The sequence below is a fragment of the Rhinoderma darwinii genome, chromosome 1 (assembly GCF_050947455.1).
Source record: "Rhinoderma darwinii isolate aRhiDar2 chromosome 1, aRhiDar2.hap1, whole genome shotgun sequence".
In the NCBI taxonomy this organism is placed as follows: domain Eukaryota; kingdom Metazoa; phylum Chordata; class Amphibia; order Anura; family Rhinodermatidae; genus Rhinoderma; species Rhinoderma darwinii.
Genome location: NC_134687.1, coordinates 394,030,560 through 394,043,558, shown reverse-complemented (window position 1 = coordinate 394,043,558; position 12,999 = coordinate 394,030,560). Strand labels below are relative to the sequence as shown.

Sequence of the window (12,999 nt, the reverse complement as noted above, 5' to 3'; positions counted from 1 at the left end):
AATGTGTTGCCAAGGGCTGTTTGGAAGTGGCAAGGGCTGGAGCAGACCTGCAGGCATGGAGTGAGTAATTTTGTTTTGAGCACAATTGGTACAAAAGGAGACATAGTCCATAACATCTTTGGGCAATGTGGGTCACCAATAGTGGCGATAGAAAAAGCCCTGAGTCTTATGAATGCCCGAATGGCTTGCCAACCTAGAGTTATGAACCCAGACGAGAATTTTCTTCCTGCCAATTGAGCAAACAAAATTTTTATCAGGGAGAATGACTGATCTGTAGAGGATTAACAGGAATAATACAGGAAGTGTCAATAATATGTTGAAAATCTTCTTGACGTAGATTCAGACGTTGTGCAGAATGTAAATAAGTGAGAATCTTGTGATCAGTGTAGATGACAATAGGGTGAGCAGAACTCTTTATCAAATGTTTTCACTCTTCTAAGGCCATATTGATGGCAAATAGCTCACGATCCCCAATGGAGTAGTTCCTTTCTGCTGCAGAGAAGAGTTTTGAGAAGAAGCCACAGGAGACAGATTTACCCTTGGGGTGTCTTTGAAAGAGAAATGCTCCAGCACCAATGGAAGAGGCATCAACCTCCAACGAGAACTGCCGACAAATATCAGGATGGTGAAGAACGGAGGCAGAAGTGAAGGCCCTCTTGAGATTAGTTAATGCAGATTCTTCTTCAGGGGTCCAATATTTAGTGTTCACCCACTTTTTGGTGAGAGCAGAGATAGGAGCGGTAAGTGATGAGAAGTTTAGGATGAACTGGCGATTAGAAATTTTCAAAGCCCAAAAATCTTTGTATGGCACGAAGACCTTGAGGGCGAGGCCAATCTAAGACAGATTTTACTTTTTCCGGATCCATCTGGAGTCCATGATCAGAAACTATATACCCCAGAAAGGTCAAGGATTTGTTTTCGACTACACACTTTTCTAATTTGGCGTAGAGATTATTCCCTCTTAACCGTGACAAGACTTGGCAAACATGCTTCAGGTGAGTAGTCAGATCTGGTGAGTAGATCAAGATATCGTCCAGATACACCACCACACAGACATACACGGATTATGTCAATCACAAATTCCTGGAACACAGCTGGAGCATGACACAGTCCAAAGGGCATCACAAGATATTCGTAGTGATCGTCTCTGGTGTTGAATGCGGTTTTCCACTCATCACCTTTACGCATACACATCACGTTATAAGCACCGCATAGATCCAGCTGTGTAAAAATCTTGGCCCCACGTATTCTGTCCACGTATTTTGTTGAAGAGCTCAGAGATCAGCAGTAAGGGGTAATTGTTCTTGACAGTGATTTGGTTCAAACCACCATAACCGATACAAGGCCGTAGAGATCCATCCTTTTTCTTGACAAAGAAGAAACAGGCACCGGCAGGACAAGTTGACTTCCTAATGAACCCTCTCTCAAGGTTCTCCTTGATGTATGCCGACACTCTCAGGCAGAGAGAGAGGATATACCTGTCCTCGAGGAAGTGAAGTCCCAGGGAGCAACTCGACTAGACAATTGTAAGGACGATGCAGAGGCAGAGTTTCGGCCTCCTTGTTGAATACGTCAGCATAGCAAGCGTACTGTGGAGACAGACCAGGAAGAGACTGAGGTACAGAAGGTCGGACAGGATGAAAATGGGAAAGACAATTATGCGCGCGCGCAAAAGGCACTTAACAGCTCCGTGTGGCATCACCATATGATGCGCGGCTGCGTGCTTTTCGCGCAGCCGCCATCATTATGACACTCTGTTTCTATGTTTGTAAACAGAAAAGCACGTGGTGCTTTTCTGTTTTCATTCATACTTTTCACTGCTGTTGCGCGAATCACGCGCGTCCCACGGAACTGCTTCCGTGTGGTGCGCGTGATTTTCACGCACCCATTGACTTCAATGGGTGCGTGATGCGCAAATTACGCACAAAGAACGGACATGTCGTGAGTTTTACGCAGCGGGCTCACGCTGCGTAAAAATCACGGAACTGTCTGCACGGCCCCATAGATTAATATAGGTCCGTGCCACGCGCGTGAAAATCACGCGCGTTGCACGGACGTATATTACGATCGTCTGAATAAGCCCTAACTGGAAGGAGCAATTAAGTTTAAAAAAACACTGTTTCAAACAAGCAGCTGAGCGAGTGAGGGAGCTTGGGAGTGTGCATTACTCTTAGGGCTTACTCAGACGAACGTGATATACGTCCGTGCAACGCGCGTGATTTTCACGCGCATCGCACGGACCTATGTTAGTCTATGGGGCTGTGCAGACAGTCCGTGATTTTTACGCAGCGTGAGTCCGCTGCGTAAAACTCACGACATGTCCGTTCTTTGTGCGCATCATATGCTGATGACACACGGAGCTGTTAAGTGCCTTTTGCGCACTTAAAACACAGCGTTTTTTGTGTGCGCAAAACGCACACGCTCGTGTGAATCCGGCCTTAAGGGTATGTTCACACGGCCTATTTTCGTCCGTATTTCAAGCTGTAAACGCCCGAAAAACGGCCGAAAAATCCGAAGCAGAACGCCTCCAAACATCTGCCCATTGATTTCAAGGGGAAAACGGCGTTCTGTTCCGACGGAGCGTTTATCGCTGCGTTTTTTTATGTGTAAAAAAATGGCCGGAAAAAAGAATTGCAGGACACTTCTTGGGACGTTTTTGGAGCCGTTTTCCATTGACTCTATTGAAAAAAGCTCCAAAAACAGCCGTAAAAAACGCCACGAAAATCGCGAGTGGCACAAAAAAACGTCTGAAAATCAGGAGCTGTTTTCTCTTGACGTTTTCGACTCTGAGTGTGAACATACCCTAAGTGTGCAGTGTCTTAAGTGTGATTGAAGTTTATTGTGGATAAATGTAAGGTTATAGAGATGGGCCGAGGAAACAAATTCTAGCATTATGCATTTAATGGTAGAACATTTGGTAAAACTGATGCTGAAAAAGACTTAGGCTGGGTTCACACGACCTATTTTCAGGCATAAACGAGGCGTATTATGCCTCGTTTTACGCCTGAAAATAGGGCTACAATACGTCGGCAAACATCTGCCCATTCATTTGAATGGGTTTGCCGACGTATTGTGCAGACGACCTGTAATTTACGCGTCGTCGTTTGACAGCTGTCAAACGACGTAAATGGACTGCCTCGGCAAAGAAGTGCAGGGCACTTCTTTGCCACGTAATTTGAGCTGTTCTTCATTGAACTCAATGAAGCACAGCTCAAGATTTACGAGCGTCTCAGACGGCTCGCAAAATGCGAGGAGGTGCATTTACGTGTGAAACGAGGCAGCTGTTAACAGTCTGTCTTTTCACACGTAAATGACTCTTATCGTGTAAAAATACCCTTAGGCTGGGTTCACACGACCTATGTTCAGGCGTAAACGAGGCGTATTATGCCTCGTTTTACGTCTGAAAATAGGGCTACAATACGTCGGAAAACATCTGCCCATTCATTTGAATGGGTTTGCCGACGTACTGTGCAGACAACCTGTCATTTACGCGTCGTCGTTTGACAGCTGTCAAACGACGACGCGTAAAAATACAGCCTCGTCAAAAGAAGTGCAGAAGTGAACTCAATGAAGCACAGCTCAAAATTTACGGCTGTCAGAGAAGCCTCGCAAAATGCGAGGAGCAGCATTTACGTCTGAAACGAGGCAGCTGTTTTCTCCTGAAAACAGTCTGTCTTTTCAGACGTAAAAGCCTGCTACCGTGTGCACATACTCTTAGGGATATTGGTGTACAGAAAATTTAACTTTAGCAACCAGTGCCAGGCAGCTGCTGCCAAAGCAAATAAAATCATGTGAGGCATCAAAAGAGGCATTGATGCTCATAAGAACATAGTTTTACCTCTATACAAATCACTGGTCAGACCACACATGGAATATTGTGTAAAATTTTGGCCACCTGTGTATAAGAAGGACATAGCAGAATTAAAACGGATGCAAAGAAGGGCGACCAAAGTATTTAACTGGTTCCCGACCGCTGGCTGTATTTTTATGGCCAGCGGTCAGGGTCCTTAAAACCCGAGCCATAGACTATTTACGGCTCGGGTTTTAACTTGCTGCCGGAGCGATCGGGCAGCTGAATGTCGGGTCTACGGCTGTCAGTGACTGCCGGGGACCCTGAGGAGAAGATAGAAGCAGCTTTCGCTGCTTCTGTCTTCTCTGATGACTTGTACACAGCGCTCAACGAACTCTGTGTATAGGAATAGAGGCAGCGGTGGCCACATGATCGCCGGGTGCCGATACTGACAGACTGCTGCTGGGTCTTACTAGACCCAGCACAGCCCTATTAGTGACAATCGTCACTATGAGATGGCTGATTTCCCCTGTAACTGAGGCTGCTGTGCAGCTCCAGTTACAGTGGAAAAGCATGGTGTAAAAGAAAGAAAAAAAATATATAAAGTCCCCCAAAGGTCTTTTTTGACCTTTGAGGGACAGACCATAGTAATAAAAAAAATAGTAAAGTAAAGTGTAATTTTTTTTTTAGACTAAATACACATAAAATACCCACCCCCAAAAAAAAAACGTTCCCCCCGCCAATCATTGTTGTAACGCTAGCGCTGACCCAATTACCCTAATATAGACATGTAATATATTAAAATTTACGGTAGACAATGACGATCACAAATAAAAGGTCTATTTTAGGGTAAAAATATGTTATTACCCAAAAAAAATAGCTGAAATGTAAAAAAGTTTATTTTTTTACTATTATTTTCAAACTTTAAAGAGGCTCTGTCACCAGATTTTGCAACCCCTATCTGCTATTGCAGCAGATAGGCGCTGCAATGTAGATTACAGTAACGTTTTTATTTTTAAAAAACGAGCATTTTTGGCCAAGTTATGACCATTTTTGTAGTTATGCAAATGAGGCTTGCAAAAGTACAACTGGGTGTGTTTAAAAGTAAAAGTCCAAGTGGGCGTGTATTATGTGCGTACATCGGGGCGTTTTTAATACTTTTACTAGCTGGGCGCTCTGACGAGAAGTATCATCCACTTCTCTTCAGAACGCCCAGCTTCTGCCAGATCACGCTGTGACTTCACTCACAGGTCCTGCATCGTGTCAGACGAGCGAGGACACATCGGCACCAGAGGCTACAGATGATTCTGCAGCAGCATCAGCGTTAGCAGGTAAGTCGATGTAGCTACTTACCTGCAAACGCTGATGCTGCTGCAGAATCAACTGTAGCCTCTGGTGCCGATGTGTCCGACACGATGCAGGACCTGTGAGTGACGTCACAGATCTGCACTGCCAGAAGCTGGGCGTTCTGAAGAGAAGTGGATGATACTTCTCATCACAACGCCCAGCTAGTAAAAGTATTAACCCCTTAGTGACCACCAATACGCCTTTTTACGTGATTCACTAATGGGCTTTAGGCTAGGCTGACGCCTTTTCACGTCAGCCTAGTCTAAGTCCTGCACGGGTCTCCCGTGCAGGCAGGAGCCGGGGCTCTGCTGTCTGATGACAGCTGTGCTCCTGCTCCAACGCCCGCGATCGAAGTTTACTTCGATCGCGGCCGTTTAACCCGTTAAATGCCGCCGTCAACAGCGACCGCGGCATTTAACTTTGTTTACAGAGGGAGTGCGCTCCCTCTGTCACCCATCGGCGGCCCGCGAATGAAATCGCGGGTCTCCAATGGGGTGTCATGGCAGCCGGGGGCCTGATAAAAGCCCCCAGGTCTGCCCTGGACATATTCCTGTTAGGACGCGCCGGAGGCACGTCCTAACAGATTGCCTGTCAGATTTACACTGACAGGCAATAATGCTCTGGTATACGAAGTATACCAGAGCATTATAGCAGCGATCGGAATATCGCACAGTAAAGTCCCCTAGTGGGACTAATAAAATCAGTCATCAAAGTGAAATAAATATTATTAATAAAAAGTACAGTAAAAAAATAAATAAAACCATTTTTTTCCATAAAAAGTGGTTTTATTTAGAAAAAGTGTAAAAAAAAAAAAAAAGTACACATATGTGGTATCGCCGCGACCGTAATGACTCCATTAATAAAGTTAATAGGTAATTTAAACCGCAAAGTGAACACCGTAAAAAAAAAACGCAAAAAACCATGGCGAAATTGCAATTTTTTTCCATTGCCCCCCAAAAAAGTCATAATAAAAATGAATCAATAAGTCCCATGCACCCCAAAACAGTACCAATCAAAAGTACGTCTCGTCCCGCAAAAAACAAGCCCAAAAAATCACTACATTGATGGAAAAATAAAAAAATTACGGCTCTTGGAAAGCGACGATGCAAAAACAAATAATTTTAGTTCAAAAGTGTTTTTATTGTGCAAAAGTCGTAAAACATAAAAAAACCTCTACATATGTGGTATCGCCGTAATCGTACCGACCCATAGAATAAAGGTAACATGTTATTTACGTCGCACAGTGAACGGCGTCAATTTAAAAACGCATAGAACAATGGCGGAATTTCAGGTTTTTTTTATAATCCCCCCCAAAAAGGTTAATAAAAGTTAATATAAAAATTATATGTACCCAAAAATGGTGCCATTAAAAAGCACAACTAATCCCGCAAAAAACAAGTCCTCATACAGCTATGTAGACGAAAAAATAAAAAAGTTATAGCTCTTTGAATGCGACTATAGAAAAACGAACAAAATAGCTTGGTCATTAGGGCCTAAAATGGGCTGGTCACTAAGGGGTTAAAAACGCCCCGATGTACGCACATAATACACGCCCACTTGGACTTTTACTTTTAAACACACCCACTTGGACTTTTGCAAGCCTCATTTGCATAACTACAAAAATGGTCATAACTTGGCCAAAAATGCTCGTTTTTTAAAAATAAAAATGTTACTCTTATCTACATTGCAGCGCCGATCTGCTGCAATAGCAGATAGGGGTTGCAAAATCTGGTGACAGAGCCTCTTTAAGAATAAAGATTCTAAAATAGCAAAAAGGATGTGTATAAAAACGATTAAAAAAAAGAAACCTGCATTGTCTACGGAAAAAACATCGCAAAAGTCACGTCATTAGCCCAACAAATAAAAAAGTTATAGCCATTTAACTAACACGTGCTAAAAAGGGCTAAAGGGTGTCTGGTCCTGAAGGCTCAAAATAGCTCGGTCCTGAACCGGTTAAGGGAATGGGCGGATTGCAGTACCAAGAAAGGTTATCAGACTTGGGGTACTCAGTTTATAAAAAAGACAGTTATGGGGTGACCTAATTACAATGTACAAATAATAAACAGTACAGAGATCTTTCTAATGATCTTTTTACACCTAGGCGTGTAGAATCGACAAGGGGACATCCTCTACGTATATAGGAAAGAAGGTTTTACCATCATTCTTTACTTTGAGAACAGTGAGACTATGGAACTCTCTGCCACAGGATGTTGTGATGGTTGATTCATTGAGCAAGTTCAAAAAGGGCCTGGATGCCTTTCTTGAAAAATAAAATATTACAAGTTATATGTAGTACATTCTGGAGATGGGACGTTGATCCAGGGATTTATTCTGATTGCCATGTTTGGAGTCGGGGAGGAATTTTTCATCTAATGAGGAAATTGGCATCAACCTCATGGGGGTTTTTCCTTCCTTTAGAGCAACAAGGTAGGATTATAGATTAGACTTGATGGACCTGTATCTTTTTTCAACATTATTTACTATGTAACCTATGTATAGATTTTGATTTGATAATGGAATAATAATAGTAATAATAGTAATAACAAAAATAATAAGGCGTTACAACAAACACTGGATTGCCGTTGCTATGTAATTAATATATTATTATGTAGAGTGGTATGATAGTCACATTGAAGACTCCAAGGTTTCCCATCTGCATTTATTCTTTATCTGTCCTTGACATTTGATCAACCCCTTGGTGCACTATGACGAAAATGGGTATAAATGAGTAACTGCAATGTGAAGAGCATCAAAGTGATTAAAAGGAATCTGAATCGAGATTAGTTTATAATTTATATTCAAGCACATTTAGTTACATTTTTGTATTTTGTTTTTAGCTGTTTTATTTTTGAGCAAATTGTAATTCACTGTGAAAACATTTAAGGGGGTTACCTTTCTCTGAGAACATTTATTAGGTGGAGTTGTAACTTTGATTAGAGAGGCTTCTGTGAATATATTGGAGCAAGCTGGTAAAAATTATTCTAAGAGGTCATTCTAGGAGCCATTAATGAGGGACCCAACACTTCTAGTCCACATAGGGCACACTTAAACCTAGGCCAAGCTATACATCATGTTTTTTTTATCCCAAGATTAGTACACGAAAAAGATTTTACTTTTAAAACATCTAGAAATCCACATGTCTGTAATACTTTTGCTATAGCACAACTACTCTACCTCCTGCAACTACGGTGATCAACTAAGGAGTGAAACAAACGTGAGCAGCTTATTTATCATATCACCAACAGAAAGGCTGCATAAGTTGTACAGCATCAAGAAAATTTATTATTTTAGTTCTAAAACTAACATCTTAGTGAGCAGTGCCTATGGTAGATTTACATTTCACAAGCAACCGGCCATCTAGATATATCTGTCAAGATGTGATCTCTGTTGAATTTAGAAAATTGGCTGCGGAAGAACATTAAAGGGGTTGTCCCAGAATCGACAATTATCACCTATCCACAAATGTACTGATGTACAGGTATTTCTCTTGGCTTGATAAAGACCCAGCATGGGTTGAAACGTTGCAAGTTTTATTGCTTGGTGAATAAATACAGACACATTTTTGGAAACCTGAGTGCTGCAGTTTTTCTCATTTATATTTCATACAAGTTGTCCCTCTGGACATGGGATAACTACCTGGTTTATGCTGCGTGCACCATCCATCGCTGGGATATTTGCCTTTCTCCTCTGGGATATCTATTTGGTTGTGCTGCTGACTTTCTAAGAACTATCCACAGGATAGGTGATAATTGTCTGATCGATGGAACCCTCACCAATCATGACAACAGGGGTCCCGAAGCCCCAGATCTTCCTCACTGCAACTCCTGCAGTGAGGAGGAGCCTAAATGGAGTGACGGTCAAGCATGTGCCCGCTGCTCCATTTAGTGTCTATGTGATTGATGGAAACAGTCGAATGCTGTAGATGGGTGATGATTATCCATTTTGGGAAAACCCCTTTAATACACATTCAGTGGTACAATTAATTTGCCAGGTTCAAGATTGACATATAATCAGAGTGATTTCAGAACATATGAAGAATAAAATCTATAAAGAGAATGTATCATCAATAAATTAAAGAATATTTCAAAACAGGTTTTTAATTATAAACTTTTTTACCTTTTTGGTGGGGTTGCCTTTTATTTTTTTTATGTGACTTTTCTTATAAAACAAAATCTTGGAATATTCCAGTTTTCACAATGGATACTAGAGCAGTCACAATAGGTTGACACTTCCTGTTTTCTGTAGCTGACTTGTCAGCTTTGCTGTATAGACTGGGAAAGAATGAGCATAGTCATCTCATTATAATTTGAAGGTGGGCGAGGTTTATGGCAGCTCTATTGTTCTGCAAGAGATCTAGATAAGTCAAAACAGCAACATGATACACACAGATAAGGCTCTGTATGTATCCCCCTGTCTCTTTCTAGTCTATAGGGGAGTGGGCTGTACTTCATCACTTCCTGGAGACTGTAATTATCTAAAATGTCTGTCAATTGACTCCCATTGATTTAATCTTCCATTAAGCACATACACCCTGCTGCACTGCCTATACAGACAACACATGAAGGAAGTGTGTTGCTGTTTCCAGGGAAGTTTTTCAAACTAAATAGCTACTTTTAAAAAAACATTATTTCTCTTCTACATTCTTTAATATAATTAAACTAAAAATATATACTTGTACCATTCCCTTTAAGGTTTTGCTCTTCTCCACTCATGATGAAAATGTTAAGCATCTCCTAACAAATTTTGTATACAGATGTTTCTAAGGAAATGGATGTAGTTTTATCTAATTTAAATTGTTTTGTATTCACACAGTGGATTACATATCAATGAAATAAGGTCTTGCTGACATGAAATTATTGGATTGTAACACAGCTTTCCACAGAATGTTTTAATGTTTCCCTATTCCAGATTGTTTTGGATTTAATTAATGTCTGATGCACCACAAAAGTATGTTGGCAAATTTCCTACACAAATTCATAGAATTGTTCTAAAACTGTATGTGGTAATACTAATTAAAAGTGGCAAATAAATGGCTTCCCCCAACCATTTAAATGTTTGTACTTTCTTTAAATTCCCTTAAGAAAACATGGATTATTTTAATGTAGTTACGCTAGTCTATTTGAATTATGAAGATGAATGTAAAAACATTACACAATGGGAAACAGCACTCTTTAAAGAATAAAAGCCACATTTTGGTTGGTTGCCGTGTTGCACAATGAATTTTCGAATGGATTTTCATAAATATCCTTGCAAAGATGTGTCCATTACCTTTCCTCATATCTCAGTATATCCTGAGATGCATGGAAGGAGATAATCAGCTTTAAATAAGACATGATTTTTCAATACTCTGTCACAAGATGCCTATGTTACAGTATATATGTCTATGTGTGGCCACCCAGTGGTTGTGATGAGACTTGCGGCCTGTCTAGCGTTTTACTAACATGTCACGATATTGCATTGAAATGGTTTAATGATAACCTGGAAAACTTACATTAAAATTCAAGCAAAGGTAGCGGTGGACACATCTGTATGCAATTGATCTAAACATCCAGTGAAGAGAAACATTATGTTCCATAAAAAGAATATAAACTTTTCTACCGATGTTTTCTAGTCAAAGTTTACACTTAACCATCACACTTACATTTTGTAAAGAGAACTTGACACATTAGTTGTATACAATAAGAGAAACTCATGAAGCACTCTATGCCAGTTTTCTGGCATAATAAAGTTGCAATTTGTGCAAAAATGTAGTGACTTTTACATTTTTACGCTGCCTATGGCACTTTTCAAAAGAGCGGGTTTGGCTTCGCGTGAGGATGCCTGGTCACCCGAAAATTAATTACAGTTTATGCCAAAAACTGGCGGAAATCTACGTCTGCTCAAAGCTGGCCTAGATTACCCTTTCTGGTGCACGAACGGCCAGAAATGCACTTAAAGTGTAGCTAAACGTTTTACAAACTTGTGACATGTCATGGTGACATGTCAGAAGTTTGTATTGGTGGGGGTCCGAGCACTGAGACCCCCACCAATCGCTAGAACGAAGCAGCTGAAGTGCTTGTGTGAACGCTCAGCCGCTTCGTGTCTGTTTGGCTTTTTGCGGAAATAAATGTATCAGTGTACGGACTCAATACAAAGTCTATGAGCCCGTACTCCGATACATTGGCTTTCCGGAAAAAGCCGAACAGACACATAGCGGCTGAGCGCTCACACGAGCACTTCAGCTGCTTTGTTATAGCGATTTGTGGGGGTCTCCGTGCTTGGACCCCCACTAATACAAACTTCTGACATGTCACTATGACATGTCAGAAGTTTGTCAAACGTTTAGCTGCACTTTAATTTATTAAGCGTGCGCTGTTGATGTGTTGGAAGCAGGAAAAATGGGCAAGTGTAAGGATCTGAGCAAATTTAACAGGGGTCACATTGTAATGGCTAGACAACTCGGTCAGAATATCTCCAAGACAGCAGATCTTGTGGGGTTTTCCTGGTATACAGTGGTTAGCGAAAGCTAGCATATCTGGCTGATCCCGTAGAAGAGCTACTGTAGCACAAATTGCTATGAATTGCAAGTGCTACGATTACCATCAAAACTCGTGTCTGACTCTCTAATGCGTTCTAGGACTGTATTCAACCCCTTTCCAGCTCCTTAAGGCCAAGCCAGCATTAGTAATGTCATCCACCTATACCCCTCATAATTGGCTGTGCTGAAGGGAAGGATGACTGCAGTGCATTTTGGGAAGCCTGTCCGAGGTCATGGGATCCTTTTTCTCATTTCTAAAATGGTGGCCAGCTCTTGCTTGTATCCGCCATTTTTTCACAATTTGTGCTCTGTGAACACCCAAATTTTCCCCAAATCTAAAACTTTTGGGAAATTTGGACCATATTTATTTGTGTACATTCGAATCGCTCATCTTCTGGCTATGATAGCAAGGTGTCAAAACACACAGTGCATCACAGCATGCTGCGTTTGGGCCTGTGTACCTGCAGACCAGTGAGGAAACCCCTGCTGAGCCCTGTCCACTTTCAAACTTGGACTCCATTTTCCCCACATCTCAGTCCAAATAATTGCTAATTGCAATTTTTAATACTAATATGGTCCTTTAATTGGGTTATCTAAATTATATATATTGTATACTAAATATTATGTATTTTTATTTAGATGACAAGACTAGTATTGAAGCAGATGGAGCAAAGGTAAAGTGTAATTTTTGCACTCTATTACATTTTACTAAAACACATCTGCCACTGTATGGTTTCCATCTGAGTTATTTCCTGAACTATACCCGTGAGGTACACTGTTTAGGAAAGCAATAAATAGGAGACATTGATGAAATGTAAATGTTTACAATAAAGTATAAACCACTTTACATTTCATACTATTTGTGACAAAAAATTCATCAAACTGTTGTTATAATGTAAATAATATATCACTATTTTATATTATTTTACTTTTTTTTTAGGCAAAAAGGTCTTATTTTGAATATTTCCTCTGCTTTTGGTAGCTTTCCTTGCCCACTTTATGCTATCTATTCTGCTTCCAAGGTAAGTGAGTTTGGTGTGCACACTGTATTATATAATGATCTGGCTTTTGATAAATCTTGCTCAAAATATGGAGAAGCAACACAATATTGTTGTATTTGTAGCCTCTTTTGAGCTTATTTGGACTCAGGAGTTGGTAATGTAGTAATGATAATGGTAGTAGGGGAGAGTTCATTGGCTTAGGCCAGTTGCACACAACCGCGCGCCACTCGGGCCATTTTTCACGGTATCTGAGTGGCACCCGATAATATTCACGTACCCATTCACTTTAGCCGGTGAATCTCCAATCCGTGGAAAGATAGGACATGTCCTATCTTTCCACGGAT

At 40.9% G+C, this 12,999-nt stretch overlaps 1 protein-coding gene across 1 annotated transcript in view; it reads left to right on the top strand.

Annotated features, from left to right (window-relative positions):
• HSD17B3 (hydroxysteroid 17-beta dehydrogenase 3) overlaps positions 1–12,999 on the top strand; it is an 81,649-nt gene that overhangs the window by 47,841 nt on the left and 20,809 nt on the right. The window contains exons 7-8 of the mRNA XM_075852394.1: positions 12,294–12,328; positions 12,595–12,676. Coding sequence (XP_075708509.1) covers positions 12,294–12,328; positions 12,595–12,676 — 117 coding nt within the window. The remainder of the gene's footprint in view (positions 1–12,293; positions 12,329–12,594; positions 12,677–12,999) is intronic.